Genomic DNA, 11371 nt, shown 5'->3' with positions numbered 1-11371 from the left:
CAATCTTCCATTACCTTAGGAACAGACAGTAGTGCTCAGAAATTATCATGCACCATTTTCATAATTAGCTGACAACATATTTGAAACTGTTAACAGGTATCAACATAAAACCTGTTTTCCTAAATGCTCGTCTGTGAGCAAGTGTTGATTAATCACAGACTAGAAACTGTAATGGCAGTACCTTTGCTGTGGCAGTGGCAACTAACAGAACCATCTAGAAGGCACATACACAAGTTAATTGTTATTACCTGAACGAAGAGTGTGGCATATTAAACATTATGCAAAAATGAAAATCTAGCTGAAAGAGAAACTTTAAAAATATAGATATTGCTTTTATTTTCTCTGTATTTTGCCACTTACAAGGTTGGGGACAGATTTGCCCAGTGAAAGAGAGAGACAGCATCAAAATTCCTTCAATGTGTGCTTTTTTCCCTCAGTCTCTGGACTGCTTGAGCATGTCATCTCAGCTTAGTTTAACCTATAGGCTAGTGTCCTGGTTTAGGGCAAATTTGGGAGAAAACCTCCAAAAGGGGGCCCCTCCAGAAAGTAAACCCACAGGCCCCTCCCCCAACCGGATCGGAGGCTGGGTCCATTCCTCAGAGAGACGTGGAAAGAACCTGTTTATTTAACAGGCACAGCACCCCCCAGCACACACAATGAACAATACCCGATGACACCACTCTTTCACTGCTCTGAAAAAGACGACAAATTCAGAAAGTCTCTCTTGGGGGTGGTCGCTCTGTTGTCAGTCCATCCGGCGCAGGCCACAGGGTGCAAACTCTCGGTGTTTCCCAGGTCCCAGTCCGGAGCAGGTTCAAGCAGGTCCAAAAAAGGAAAGAAAAAACAGTCCAGAAAGAAATTTGGACTGTTTAGCTAAACTAACTAATGAGCAGAGGCAAAAAGCAAGAGCAAGCAGAAGCAAGAGCAAAGCGAAAAGCAGGGCAAAAAGCAAAAGCAGCAGGAGCAGCTGATAAGAAACAAAACAAAACATTCACTCTTCAGAGCCAGTCTTGAAGGCACAGAACATAATATCCAGCATAAACAGCACACACAAATGGGGATACAAGCATCGTAACATCACCCTAGGACAGCTTGAGAAGTTTGATGTTTGACATATTCTCTCCTACTAACAAATTCGAAGACCAACATTTACCGTAATCTACAAGTGAGACCATTTTGTTCACTCAGGCACAGAACCAGATGAAGTCATTAGGGTCCTGTGGTGCAATTTTAAGGCCAAAAAAGAAAAACAAGCACACATCAGTCACTGCACAAGCTTCAGCTTGTCTCCAGAAGCTTGACTGTGGTCTTTAGCCTGTACAGCAGGTGCTTCATACAGCTTAAGACATATCCTTTTAGTAGATGAAACTGGGACACTGAGATTTCATCACAGTTTCTCAGTCAAAAAAACAAGACTTCATAGAGCTGTGCCCCAGTTTACTTGTTTCTTTGGGGATGGGTTCTTTGATAGTCTTTTAATTTGAAATCTCTCTTTTCCCGTCCCAAGGTGTCCCCTGCAGTCCCCGCCCGGCAAAAGAGGATGGCCTGAGAGTGAGCCCCGTTCTGTTGGCGCGCCTGCCGCGCTACCTGCGTCTCTGTGGCCGTGACGAGAGCCCGCCCCGCTCTCATCCGCTCGGCCCGCAGGCGTCTCAGCGGGAGGGTGTGAAGCGGCGGCGGGCGGGGGCGCTGCAGCGCCCGGCACTCTCTGCCGGCGGTCCGGGGACTTTCCCCTAGGCGGGCGCGGGGCCCATGAGGAACGGATGTCCTCCGTGCGTGGCCTAGCGAGCAGGTCTTCAGAACATCCCAGCATTCTTTGCCCGCCAGTGACGTTATATAAACCACGGCAGAGAGGAAAACTTCTAGAGTAGGGTGAGTATTGGTTTTTTTGTTTTGTTTTGTTTTTTACATTGCGTTTGCCTCCCTGCTGGTCGCCGCAGGCGGTGCACAGCGGGCAGGTAGCCTGGCCGCTCCCTGAGGGGCGCCACGGCCCCGGACGGCCGCGGAAGGCGACCGTGGAGGAACAGAGTGGTGCCGGGAACACGCTATGCAAATAGAGCGCCTCGGCCCCGCCCCGAGCCGGGCGGGCACGCCAGCCCCGCCGTGTGGCCACTGCTGAGGCCGCCCCAGAGCCCGCAGGCGGCAACAGGGGGCGGCGGCGACACTCCCCGCATGGGTCCGCACCCGGCAGCCGCTAACAGCAGCCAGTGGGCGGCTGGCCGCAAGGACCCTGCCCTACGTGCTTAGGCTGTGCTAGCAGTGCCCAGAGGAAAGGGGAGTGACTTTCTGATGGCTGCGATTTCCCGAACTTCCGTAGAAAAAACGGGGTTAGTTTTCCTTTCGGTTGGTTGGTTTGCTTTGCCCCTACGAGACAACTCTGCACACCGACAGTGTAAGTGCAGGTGTTCTCCCTGGCCCTCGTCAGCGGGGTCTCACTGTTAAAGACCAACATCCCAGTCGCTAGAGACCAGGACAGTACCTGGAGGAGAGACACAGGATTTTAGAACTGACAGGACTGCACAAACACTTTTTGCCACAGCCAGTTCTATTTCTTTCTTCCTGTAGGGCTAATGAAATCTTAATAGATTCTCATTCGAATACTTGAATAGTGCTTATTCACTTGTATGTGAATCCATACACATACAAGTGAATAGTGCTTATTCACTTGTATGTGAATTGAGTTGCTTTCCATGCAGTATGTGAAATAAAAATAACACGCTTCAGATTTCAGTTTCTGTTAAGAGTAGCTACAGACTTGTTCTTTAATGATTCACAACCAAACATCAAAGAGGAGTAACATTCAAAATTTTTAAAAAAGTAATTCTAAGTCAGGTCTTTTAAAAAAGGCATCTAGCACCTCAGCCTTTTAACACAGTTGCCCTAACAGCCCCTTGAGGTCAGTGAATACCGAGAGCTTTGCTTTACAGACGAGAAACACAGGTTTTCACATAACAGCACGCGTGCAATTCTGAACCAGAGATCTGGAGATGACCGAACTAACAGCAGAGAAAGCTGTACTACAGAGGGCGCGGGATGCAACTCCTGCCTCACAAGCACAGTCCTTACATGTGTCTACCTGAACAGACTAAGGACTTGAAAAAGATCTCGCACTTCCCATCATGAATACCTCAGCTCCTAAGCACAGCACGAAGCTTGCCCTGCGCTAGCAGACACCAATTCCTGCACTAAGACGCAATTTAGCACACTGCATTCCAAACGCCAGGTGGTGCTCCAGGAACGCCAAGGGGGAACTCCTGAGAAATCTAACTAGGGCGAAGGGCGACCGAGGGCACAGAAGCACAGGGGTCAGGTGGAGGAGGTTCTCAACCAGCCATCAGTAAGTGCGAGTGCCTTGCAGGCTTCTGGTGCTACGGACTGGACAGCCACTGCTGTTCAAAAGCACACAGGGTACAGCGTAAACACCACTGTGGTTTAGTCCCAAAACTTACAAAATAAATGAAAGTGGACATATGTACTACTGAGATCCCAGAAATTCCTATTCATTCCTTTAGCACTTGATCAATGGATCTGTCAGTCAAGTGTAAGGACACCACTAAATGATGCTAACTACTGTAATAGGACAAGATTAATTCAAAATAGCACTGAAGACATTATGTTTTTACAATTACATGTCATTATCCAATATACCAAAACATGCAGTTTGTGCAGGTATTTCGCAACATTGAAAATAAAAGGTAATCTCCCACTTTCTTTGCCTCAAACTATTCTGTACAGGGAGTAAAAACGTAGCAAAGGAAGGGCTTGATTAGAATGAATGCTTTACAATACACTTGCTGCCCCAGCAGATAGCAGCATTTTCATTTTGCTTACCTTGGTGTTACAAAAGTTGAAATTCATATTTTATAGGTCCCCTCTATCACTTTTACAGTATTTCAGCTACACATCTAAAGAAACCAACTAATTCTTGTGGGATTACACCTTGAAGCCACTCAATGAAAAGCTTTACTGAAGGTGTTGCAATGTTATTGAAATGGCTGGAATATTTAGTAGCCAAAACCAAAATACTATAGATGCTTATCACAGAGGTTTTATTGTTTTACTAGCAGTCAAAATATATTTAGTATAGAAATCCATGTTCATTTGGAAAAAAAAAGTAACAAACAAAACTGTAAATGATACTTCACCATTTAAATTAAATTTCCTTACAGTTTTGGTGGTCGAAATAGCTGTGACTTGACTGCTAATTGCTAATTTGCCAATGTGATATTAAAAGGGCTCTAACCTGATAGCATAATGTTAAATGGGATCAGCATGTCACTTATATTGCAAGTGTTATGAAAACATCCCATAAAAATAGTCAACCAACTACTTTCTCTCCTAGTATGAGCAACAGTGAACATTATGAGCAACAAGCCTGAAACATATAATTCAACTTTTTGATTGAAATCTTTAAACAACTTTCAGTTATTCAAGTATTATGGTCCCTATGTACACACTTCTACAAGCCTAGAAAAGATATGGTAGACAATTGAGCACACTACCATCAAATTGTAAGAATTACAAAAACGTCAGGTTTTAAACAGCAAATTGTACCTTAATAGTTTAATTAAAAATAGAAGAGTTAGGTAGACTATTTTGCAAATACAACAGCACACTAGTGTGCTGTATATTAAGGCAATACCTTTAAATGCGCACTTGTCATCTCTAACAAGTTTTATACAATTGCTACCAAGTGAAGGAACTATCATTGTCTTGCAAAACTGAGAAAGAAATACAAAATATCTGGAAGCCTACATTTTCAAAGTACAAAATTAACCTTTAGTCCTTGTGTTGAAATACTATACACAGTACAAACAGTGATTCTCCCCTACAAGATCTCACGAGGATTTCTTAAAGCTGGAGGCAAATTTGAAGGTTTTGACTCTTCATCCAGAAGCACCAAATCTTCAATTTCACTACCTTTGTATTTTCTTTTACATATCTTCACAATAACTTTCTTCTTGAGGAATAATTTCAAAGCTTCTCTTGAAGCCACTGCTTTGGCATTTTCCATACTTTTACCACAGCCAGTACCCAAGTAGACAGACTTGCACCTCAGTTCGCAAACTATATTTTCTAGAGAGCTTTTATTTTGAGGCAAGTCTGCAAGTTCCTTCAGGGGAACAAAAGCAACATCTAACGTAGCTTTTACAGACTGAATAGATGAATTTAGAAGTTCTGCATGATTTACATTAGGACTGAAGCCTCCAACAGCAACCAGTTTCCAGGCTACAGCTTTGTAGAGTCTGTTGAAAAAAGGTTGTCTTTCCTTTGCATCTTCACTGGTTAGCGGCTTGCACAAAGCCTTCGCAGGGCTTTCACCTGCCTGCGAGCCACTCTTGGAGGCCACCAGGGAAGCACCTGCCTGAGCTCCACCCCGGGAGGGCCCTTGCTGAGCTCCGCTGCGAGCGGCCAGCAGCGAAGCCGCCACCTGAGCGCTGCTCTTGGAAGCGAGCAGCGAGGATCCTGGCTGCGCACCGCTCCGAGCGGCCAGCAACGAGGCGGCCACCTCCGCACTGCTCTTAGAGGCCAGGAGCGGGGAGCCCGCCTTAGCCGGGCCTTTGGAAGACAGCAGCAGCGAGGCGCCCACCTGAGTACCACTCTTGGGGGCCAGAAGCAGTGAGCTGCTCACCTGAGCACCGTTCTTGGACACTGATGCCAGGGCACCCACCTGGGTTTTGGAAGACAGCAATGCAGCACTTGTTTGGGGGGTGGTCTTGGTGGTTGGTGGCACTGCTGCTGCCACCGCTGCTGCCTGTGGGGTGCTCTTGGCAGCTGGTGGCACCGCTGCTGCCTGTGGGGTGCTCTTGGCAGTCACTGGCACTGCTGCTGCCACTGCTGCTGCCTCTGGGGTGCTCTTGGAGGTTGATGGCACTGCTGCTGCCACTGCTGCTACCTGTGGGGTGCTCTTGGCAGCTGCTGGCAGTGCTGCCTCCACTGCTGCTGCCTGAGGGGTGCTCTCAGCAGCCAGTGGCGCAACACTTACTGTAGTTTTCTTTTCAGGTGATGGCACATTTTCACACTTGCTTTCCTTAGGTGGGCTTGAGCAAGGCTTCTTTCCTGGCTCCTTTTCAGATGAAGGTGGCTTTTGCTCAGCAGTACTTTCAGCATTAGCAGGTTTTCCTTCTGATTCTATGTCTGAGACTATGACCATTTCTTGATCTGAACTGCAAGTTGACTGGGAAGTTTCTCGATCTTTGCTAGTACCTTTTTCCTGCTTTTTGGGCAAGGTGCTCTCTGTTTCCTTCACTCCTTCTGTCTTGGTTGTTTTCACATCCTTTCCAACATCCTTAGAGTCTCTGCTTTTCTCAACAGCTTGTCTCTTGCAGGGCTCCTCTACCCCTTCTGCAAAACAGATAAAATATGTGATCCTCTTTGATTTCTGCACTATCAAATAGCCATGTAGAGAAAAATAATCTAAAACCTTCTAGCAATATTCTCTGTGAATTTAAAGGGTATATATTAGCAATACACCCTGAACCGTCATTTCAAGTATTAACTTACTATTTCAGAATTTTGGGGTTTTTTGACAAAATCCGGACAATACTCATGCAAGATTTCAGATGTTGGTTTGGACCCAAGTATCTATTTCTATTTTTGAAGTCCAAACCAAAATTGGCCAACATACATTAAATGTATCTGATCTAAAAATAAAGGAAGTGCATTTTGTCTACTAATATCACAAAATATCTTTAAAACATTAGTCTGAGAATTACTTTAAGAAACTCAGTTTCTTACACAGCAACAATGCCTGGCTGGCAACAAAGGCAAAGTAACAAGAATATATTTAAGCTAGAGCACAGCAGCCCCTATCGCAATGCACAAGTTACCAGATTAAAGTGCACCAGCTGTAGAATTTCAAAACAACAGCTCTACATTACCAAATGACTATGTACGCATTATATGCATTTTACAGATATTCTATTAGAAAAAGAATAGCACAGAGAGAGGAAACAATTAGCGGGAGTTTAAAAAGTAAATTATTTTGACTACTTTCTAAGCCCGAGGCAAACCGAGAACATTCAGAAACAAGCATTTCTAGACTCCTATGTATTGTCACAGCTATGATCTGCTAACCATTGCTACTTGATATGCCTCTTTTCTTCACCTTGGCAACCAGTTCGTCTCTCGTGGTGTGGACAGGCGCGTTGGTCACTTGGATGCCTTCGGCCATTTCCAGCGCCCTCTCCATGACCTGCGGTGGGTACCTGGAGGGGCGACAAGAGGAAAGGAGGGAAGGGGCCTCGTCAGACGGCCGCGCCGCGCCGTCCCCCCGCGCCCCGGCGCGTCCCGCTGAACTCACCGGCATCCCAGGAAGACGTGGTTGGCCCACACCATGGAGAGGGACACCAGGCGCTGCAGCTGGGCGCTGCCCGCCGCCGGCAGCTCCCCCACGTTGCGCAGCAGGAACTCCCGGCGGTACCGCCAGTGGTGCTCAGGCTCGCAGGCCCCGCGCAGCGTCTCTGCCCAGGCCGCCTCTTCCGCCGTCCGCCCCAGGGGCTCGCCCGCCGCCGCCTTCCCCGCCATCGCAGCCGCCGAGGAAACACCCGCCCCGCGGCTTCCGCCCGGCGCGCCGTGAGCTCACATCCGCATGGGCCGGGCCGGAGCGGGCGGGGCGGCGAGCGCGGCGGGAGGGTTGGGCCTTGGCGCTCAACCGGAACCGGCTGTGCCCCGTCCCAGCCGCACATCTCGGGGTGCCGGGGGCCGGGAGGTGCTCTGTGCTCGGCTACCAGCCCTGCATAGTGATTGGTGAAAGCGTGAACAAATGTTCTGCTTTACGGGTTGATTTCTTCCAGGCTTGCTGAGGTCGGAGTTTGTAGGGGATCAAGTGGTGTTTTACCTCAGAATCACAGAATCACTTAGGCTGGAAAAGTCCTCTGAAATCATGGACTCCAATCTCTGACCAAACACTGCTTTGTCAGTGAGACCCCGGCATTAAGTGCCACGTCCAGTCTTCCTTTAAACACCTCCAGGGATGGTGACTCCACCGCCTCCCTGAGCAGCCTGTTCCAATGCTTCGCAGCCTTTTCTGTGAAGAAATTCCTCCTAATATTCAACCTAAACCTCCCCTGGTGCAGCTTAAGACTGTATCCTTTAATCCTGACACTGGTTGCCTGGGAGAAGAGGCTGATCCCCACCTGGCTACAGCTTCCTTTCAGGGAGTTCTAGAAGACATAAGGTCTCCCCTGAGCTTCTGCTACTCTAAACAGCCCCTGCTCCCTCAGCCACTCCTGATGGCACTTGTGCTCCAGACCCTTCACCAGTTTCATTTCACTTCTGTGGCCTTGCTCCCCCACCTCAATGTCCTTCCTGAATTGAGTGGCCATAACTGGACGCAGCAGTTGAGGTGTGGCTTCACCAGTGCTGAGTACAAGGACAATCCTTTCCCTATTCCTGCTGGCTGCACTATTTCTGATCCAGGCCAGGATGCCGCTAGTCTTCTTGGCCACCTGGGCAAACTTTTGGCTCATGTATTGCCGACTGATGTTCCACCAGCACCCCCAGATCATCTTCCACCAGTGAAAGGAAAAGGATCAGTGAAAGAACTTTTATCCAATGCTCTGGGGAGGGGTCTTCACCTGGGCAGGGGTATTTTGACCTATAGGCATGAATTTTAATATTATAAGAAGATAGTTCAGGTATAGGATACATGGACCTTGAGTACTTGCCAAGTTAGCAATGTGTGCATAGATGTACATCAACATCTTGATTTGCTCCATTCTTAAAGCCTGTTAGTTCCTAGATGTCCTTGACTAAGGGATGCTGCCTGTTCCTGATTAGGTCTCCTTTCCTGATGGCTTGCACCAAAGACTTATCTGGACGTAAAATAATCTTGACATATTCCAGGTTTTTCAACATTGGCATGTGACAGAAAGGAAGTGGCAAGGACAGGTTGTTGTAGCATTTTTGAGGAAGCATTGAATGAGGACTCCTGGCTACAAAGGGTTTAGCTAATGACTCTTGCAGCTCTGTAGGCTGCCTTTAGTTTGCAAAATATTACTCCAGAATTTGATTCAAGACTATTTGAACAGTTCTCTGTGAAAAAGTGACAAGCACACTGTGAAAATATCACAAGCTTCAGTTTGCCAAGATAGGGCTTGCTGAATCAGTGCAAAAGAGGAAAGAATTTTGAATTCCAAAGGGCTGTCCCTGGAGAGTTGTATTGATTTTTCCTCCTGAATTGAAACTCTGGGTTTACTTAAGTTTTCAATTTTTAACACCTACATGTCATCATGAACTGAACTACAGGATAGATTGCATTGAAGGAAGGAGTATTTCTCCTTAATGACTTAGATGTCTTATTTTGTGGAAATTGTTATGTAGTGGTTTACTAAGAGTGCCTCTACAGAGCAAAAACTAAGGGATTAAGGAAATGAAGTCAGAAAAAAGAAGTCCAATGCACTTTTGCTCTTTATCCACTGTTAGAATGGAAGTGCTTTTCCTTTGCTTTCCTGGTTAGGCCACACAATGTTATCTTGTGCATTGGCGAGAATTGTTCAGTGAAAGAGCGCAAGGGAACAGTAATGAATGGGATGGGGATGACGGGAAGAAAAGGGCAGAAAGTTTGTACCCTCTCTGCTGTGGGTGTCTTGGAACAATGGGTTTGTTACAAAACAGTGTCAGAAAGTTTAGAAACTGTAGTCACCACATCTGTTTCCAGGCATTAGTTGTATCAGTCCCACATGTGGTTATCTTGTAATATAGGCTCAAATATAGGAAGGGCATGGTCTGTCACATTAGGGTTTCTGCTTAGAGGTGAGGTGGGCCTGTCTCCTAGACCTCTGAGTCTGTGATACCACAGTTCTTGACTTCATGGTCCATACAGACCTCGAAGGGTGAACGGAATTCCTTGGGAAACGTAGGTTTGAGTTTGCACCTCAGCCAAGATCACCCATTCTGCCAGCCTGTTTATGCTCTTCAATGAACCAGTTTGCTTTCTAATGAAAGATTGGGACTTGACCCAGGCTTGAGATCTGCCCCTCAGAGACAGCAGGAATTCAACCAAGCCTGAGTAGCTGCAGCAGAATTGTCTGTATTCTTGCAGAAGAAGAAGCAAGCAGTTCAGACAAGAATGTCCTGTCCTCCTCTACAAGCATCTGAGTTGCCAAGGACTAAGGACTAGCCCATGCTGAGCTGCTCATATACCAGTTAAGAGTGGGAGCTGGGGAGGATTATATTCCACAGGATGGTGATAGGAACATTTCATACACTCAGAGGCATCTCCAGAAGTCATTTTCTGGTGTTGCTGGGTTAATGACAGCCCAAACCACAGAGATAGGACTCCACACCTCAGGGCTTTGCGAGTGCTTCCAGTCACCCAGTGTGCATATGATTATATGGACTCACTTGTGAGTGCTGGGCTCCTACAACAGAATTGTTCTAGGAAGTGTTGGAGACTCAGCACATTATCTAGAGTGGCTAAAGGACTGATTAAAAGAACTTACTCTTGCTCAGTTTTAGAGGACAAATTAACTGAGAACAATTTCATCTCTTTGCCCGCTGACTATACTTGTGAACACAAATATTGGTGACATCTGGAGAAAAATCAGGAACAGTTTTGCACACATGTAGAATGGCTCACAACAGTTTTTGGTTGTAGTGAGGAACTTCTCTGGTCTGATACCTCTCTGGAGCCCTATGCTTTAATTTTGGGTTAATTTTCTCTGGTGTTACTGCTGCATCAATGTATTGTTGCTAGTACAAAGGTGACTTAAAAATGAGCCTTTTGTCTTCCCTACCTGATTTTTTTCCAGTCATATTCTTTCTACTTTATTAATGTGTGCTTGAATCAGGAAACTGGAAACAGGATAAATCCTACTCCTGGAGTATGGGATGGTGTGCACAGACAAGCATAGGTGTATATCCGCAGTACTCTGTGAGCACTAAGAGATAGATATACTGTGTCTCAGGTTGATAAGTGTGTGTATTAGAAAAGAGAGAAAAACACTGCTGTTAATTTTGAAAAACAAAACAAGTACTATTTTCATTCTCACCAGGAAAGGCAATTTTGAAGTTAAACACCTCACTGATAGTGTTAATGCTGTGCATTTAATTTTCAACATTGGAAGAAAAGAGATGGTTTTGTTCCCAATAGGGAAGGAACTTCTAAATGCCATGTCGATAGTAGTGTTGTTAAGAGTCATTGGGGGTTTGATAATAGCTGCTTTTGGCAAGATACAACAAAAATCTCAAGGTGAATCATACCAGTGTCTATAAATCACAGTATTGCACCTGCACTTCTTGTATAATAAGTTTATTTGTGCCTTTATAAACCAGTGAATTATTATTTCTTCAAAGTCAAGTCCCACTGAAACATATAGGGCAGTATCTCTCATTGAGTTAAATCATGTTCTGTGTAGTTAAGTTTAATAGA

At 46.0% G+C, this 11371-nt stretch overlaps 1 protein-coding gene across 2 annotated transcripts; it reads right to left on the bottom strand.

The window, feature by feature from the left end:
* Positions 1–2728: 2728 nt before the first annotated feature.
* Positions 2729–7561, bottom strand: CDKN2AIP (CDKN2A interacting protein). Of its 2 annotated transcripts, none has more exons than XM_059844579.1 (3): positions 7301–7561; positions 7075–7205; positions 2729–6342 (listed from the first exon to the last, which is right to left on the bottom strand). In XM_059844579.1, the coding sequence occupies exons 1-3, from the start codon at positions 7522–7524 to the stop codon at positions 4826–4828; spliced, it is 1872 nt and encodes a 623-aa protein (XP_059700562.1). In that variant the 5' UTR covers positions 7525–7561; the 3' UTR covers positions 2729–4825. The 2 variants fall into 2 exon arrangements, with proteins under 2 accessions (XP_059700562.1, XP_059700563.1); XM_059844580.1 differs by having other exon boundaries at positions 7106–7205; positions 7301–7441.
* Between the last annotated feature and the right edge of the window lie 3810 nt (positions 7562–11371).

The sequence above is a fragment of the Haemorhous mexicanus genome, chromosome 4 (genome assembly GCF_027477595.1).
Source record: "Haemorhous mexicanus isolate bHaeMex1 chromosome 4, bHaeMex1.pri, whole genome shotgun sequence".
Lineage (NCBI taxonomy): Eukaryota > Metazoa > Chordata > Aves > Passeriformes > Fringillidae > Haemorhous > Haemorhous mexicanus.
This window is presented reverse-complemented; position numbering and strand designations above follow the sequence as displayed.

Excerpts from the sequence above, each read along its gene's own strand:
- CDKN2AIP (XM_059844579.1), bottom strand. The coding sequence starts at position 7,524 with ATGGCGGGGAAGGCGGCGGCGGGCGAGCCCCTGGGGCGGACGGCGGAA. Across the intron at positions 7,206-7,300 it reads CACGTCTTCCTGGGATGCCG|GTACCCACCGCAGGTCATGG; the intron begins GTGAGTTCAGCG and ends TCGCCCCTCCAG. Across the intron at positions 6,343-7,074 it reads AGGCATATCAAGTAGCAATG|AAGGGGTAGAGGAGCCCTGC; the intron begins GTTAGCAGATCA and ends TCTGTTTTGCAG.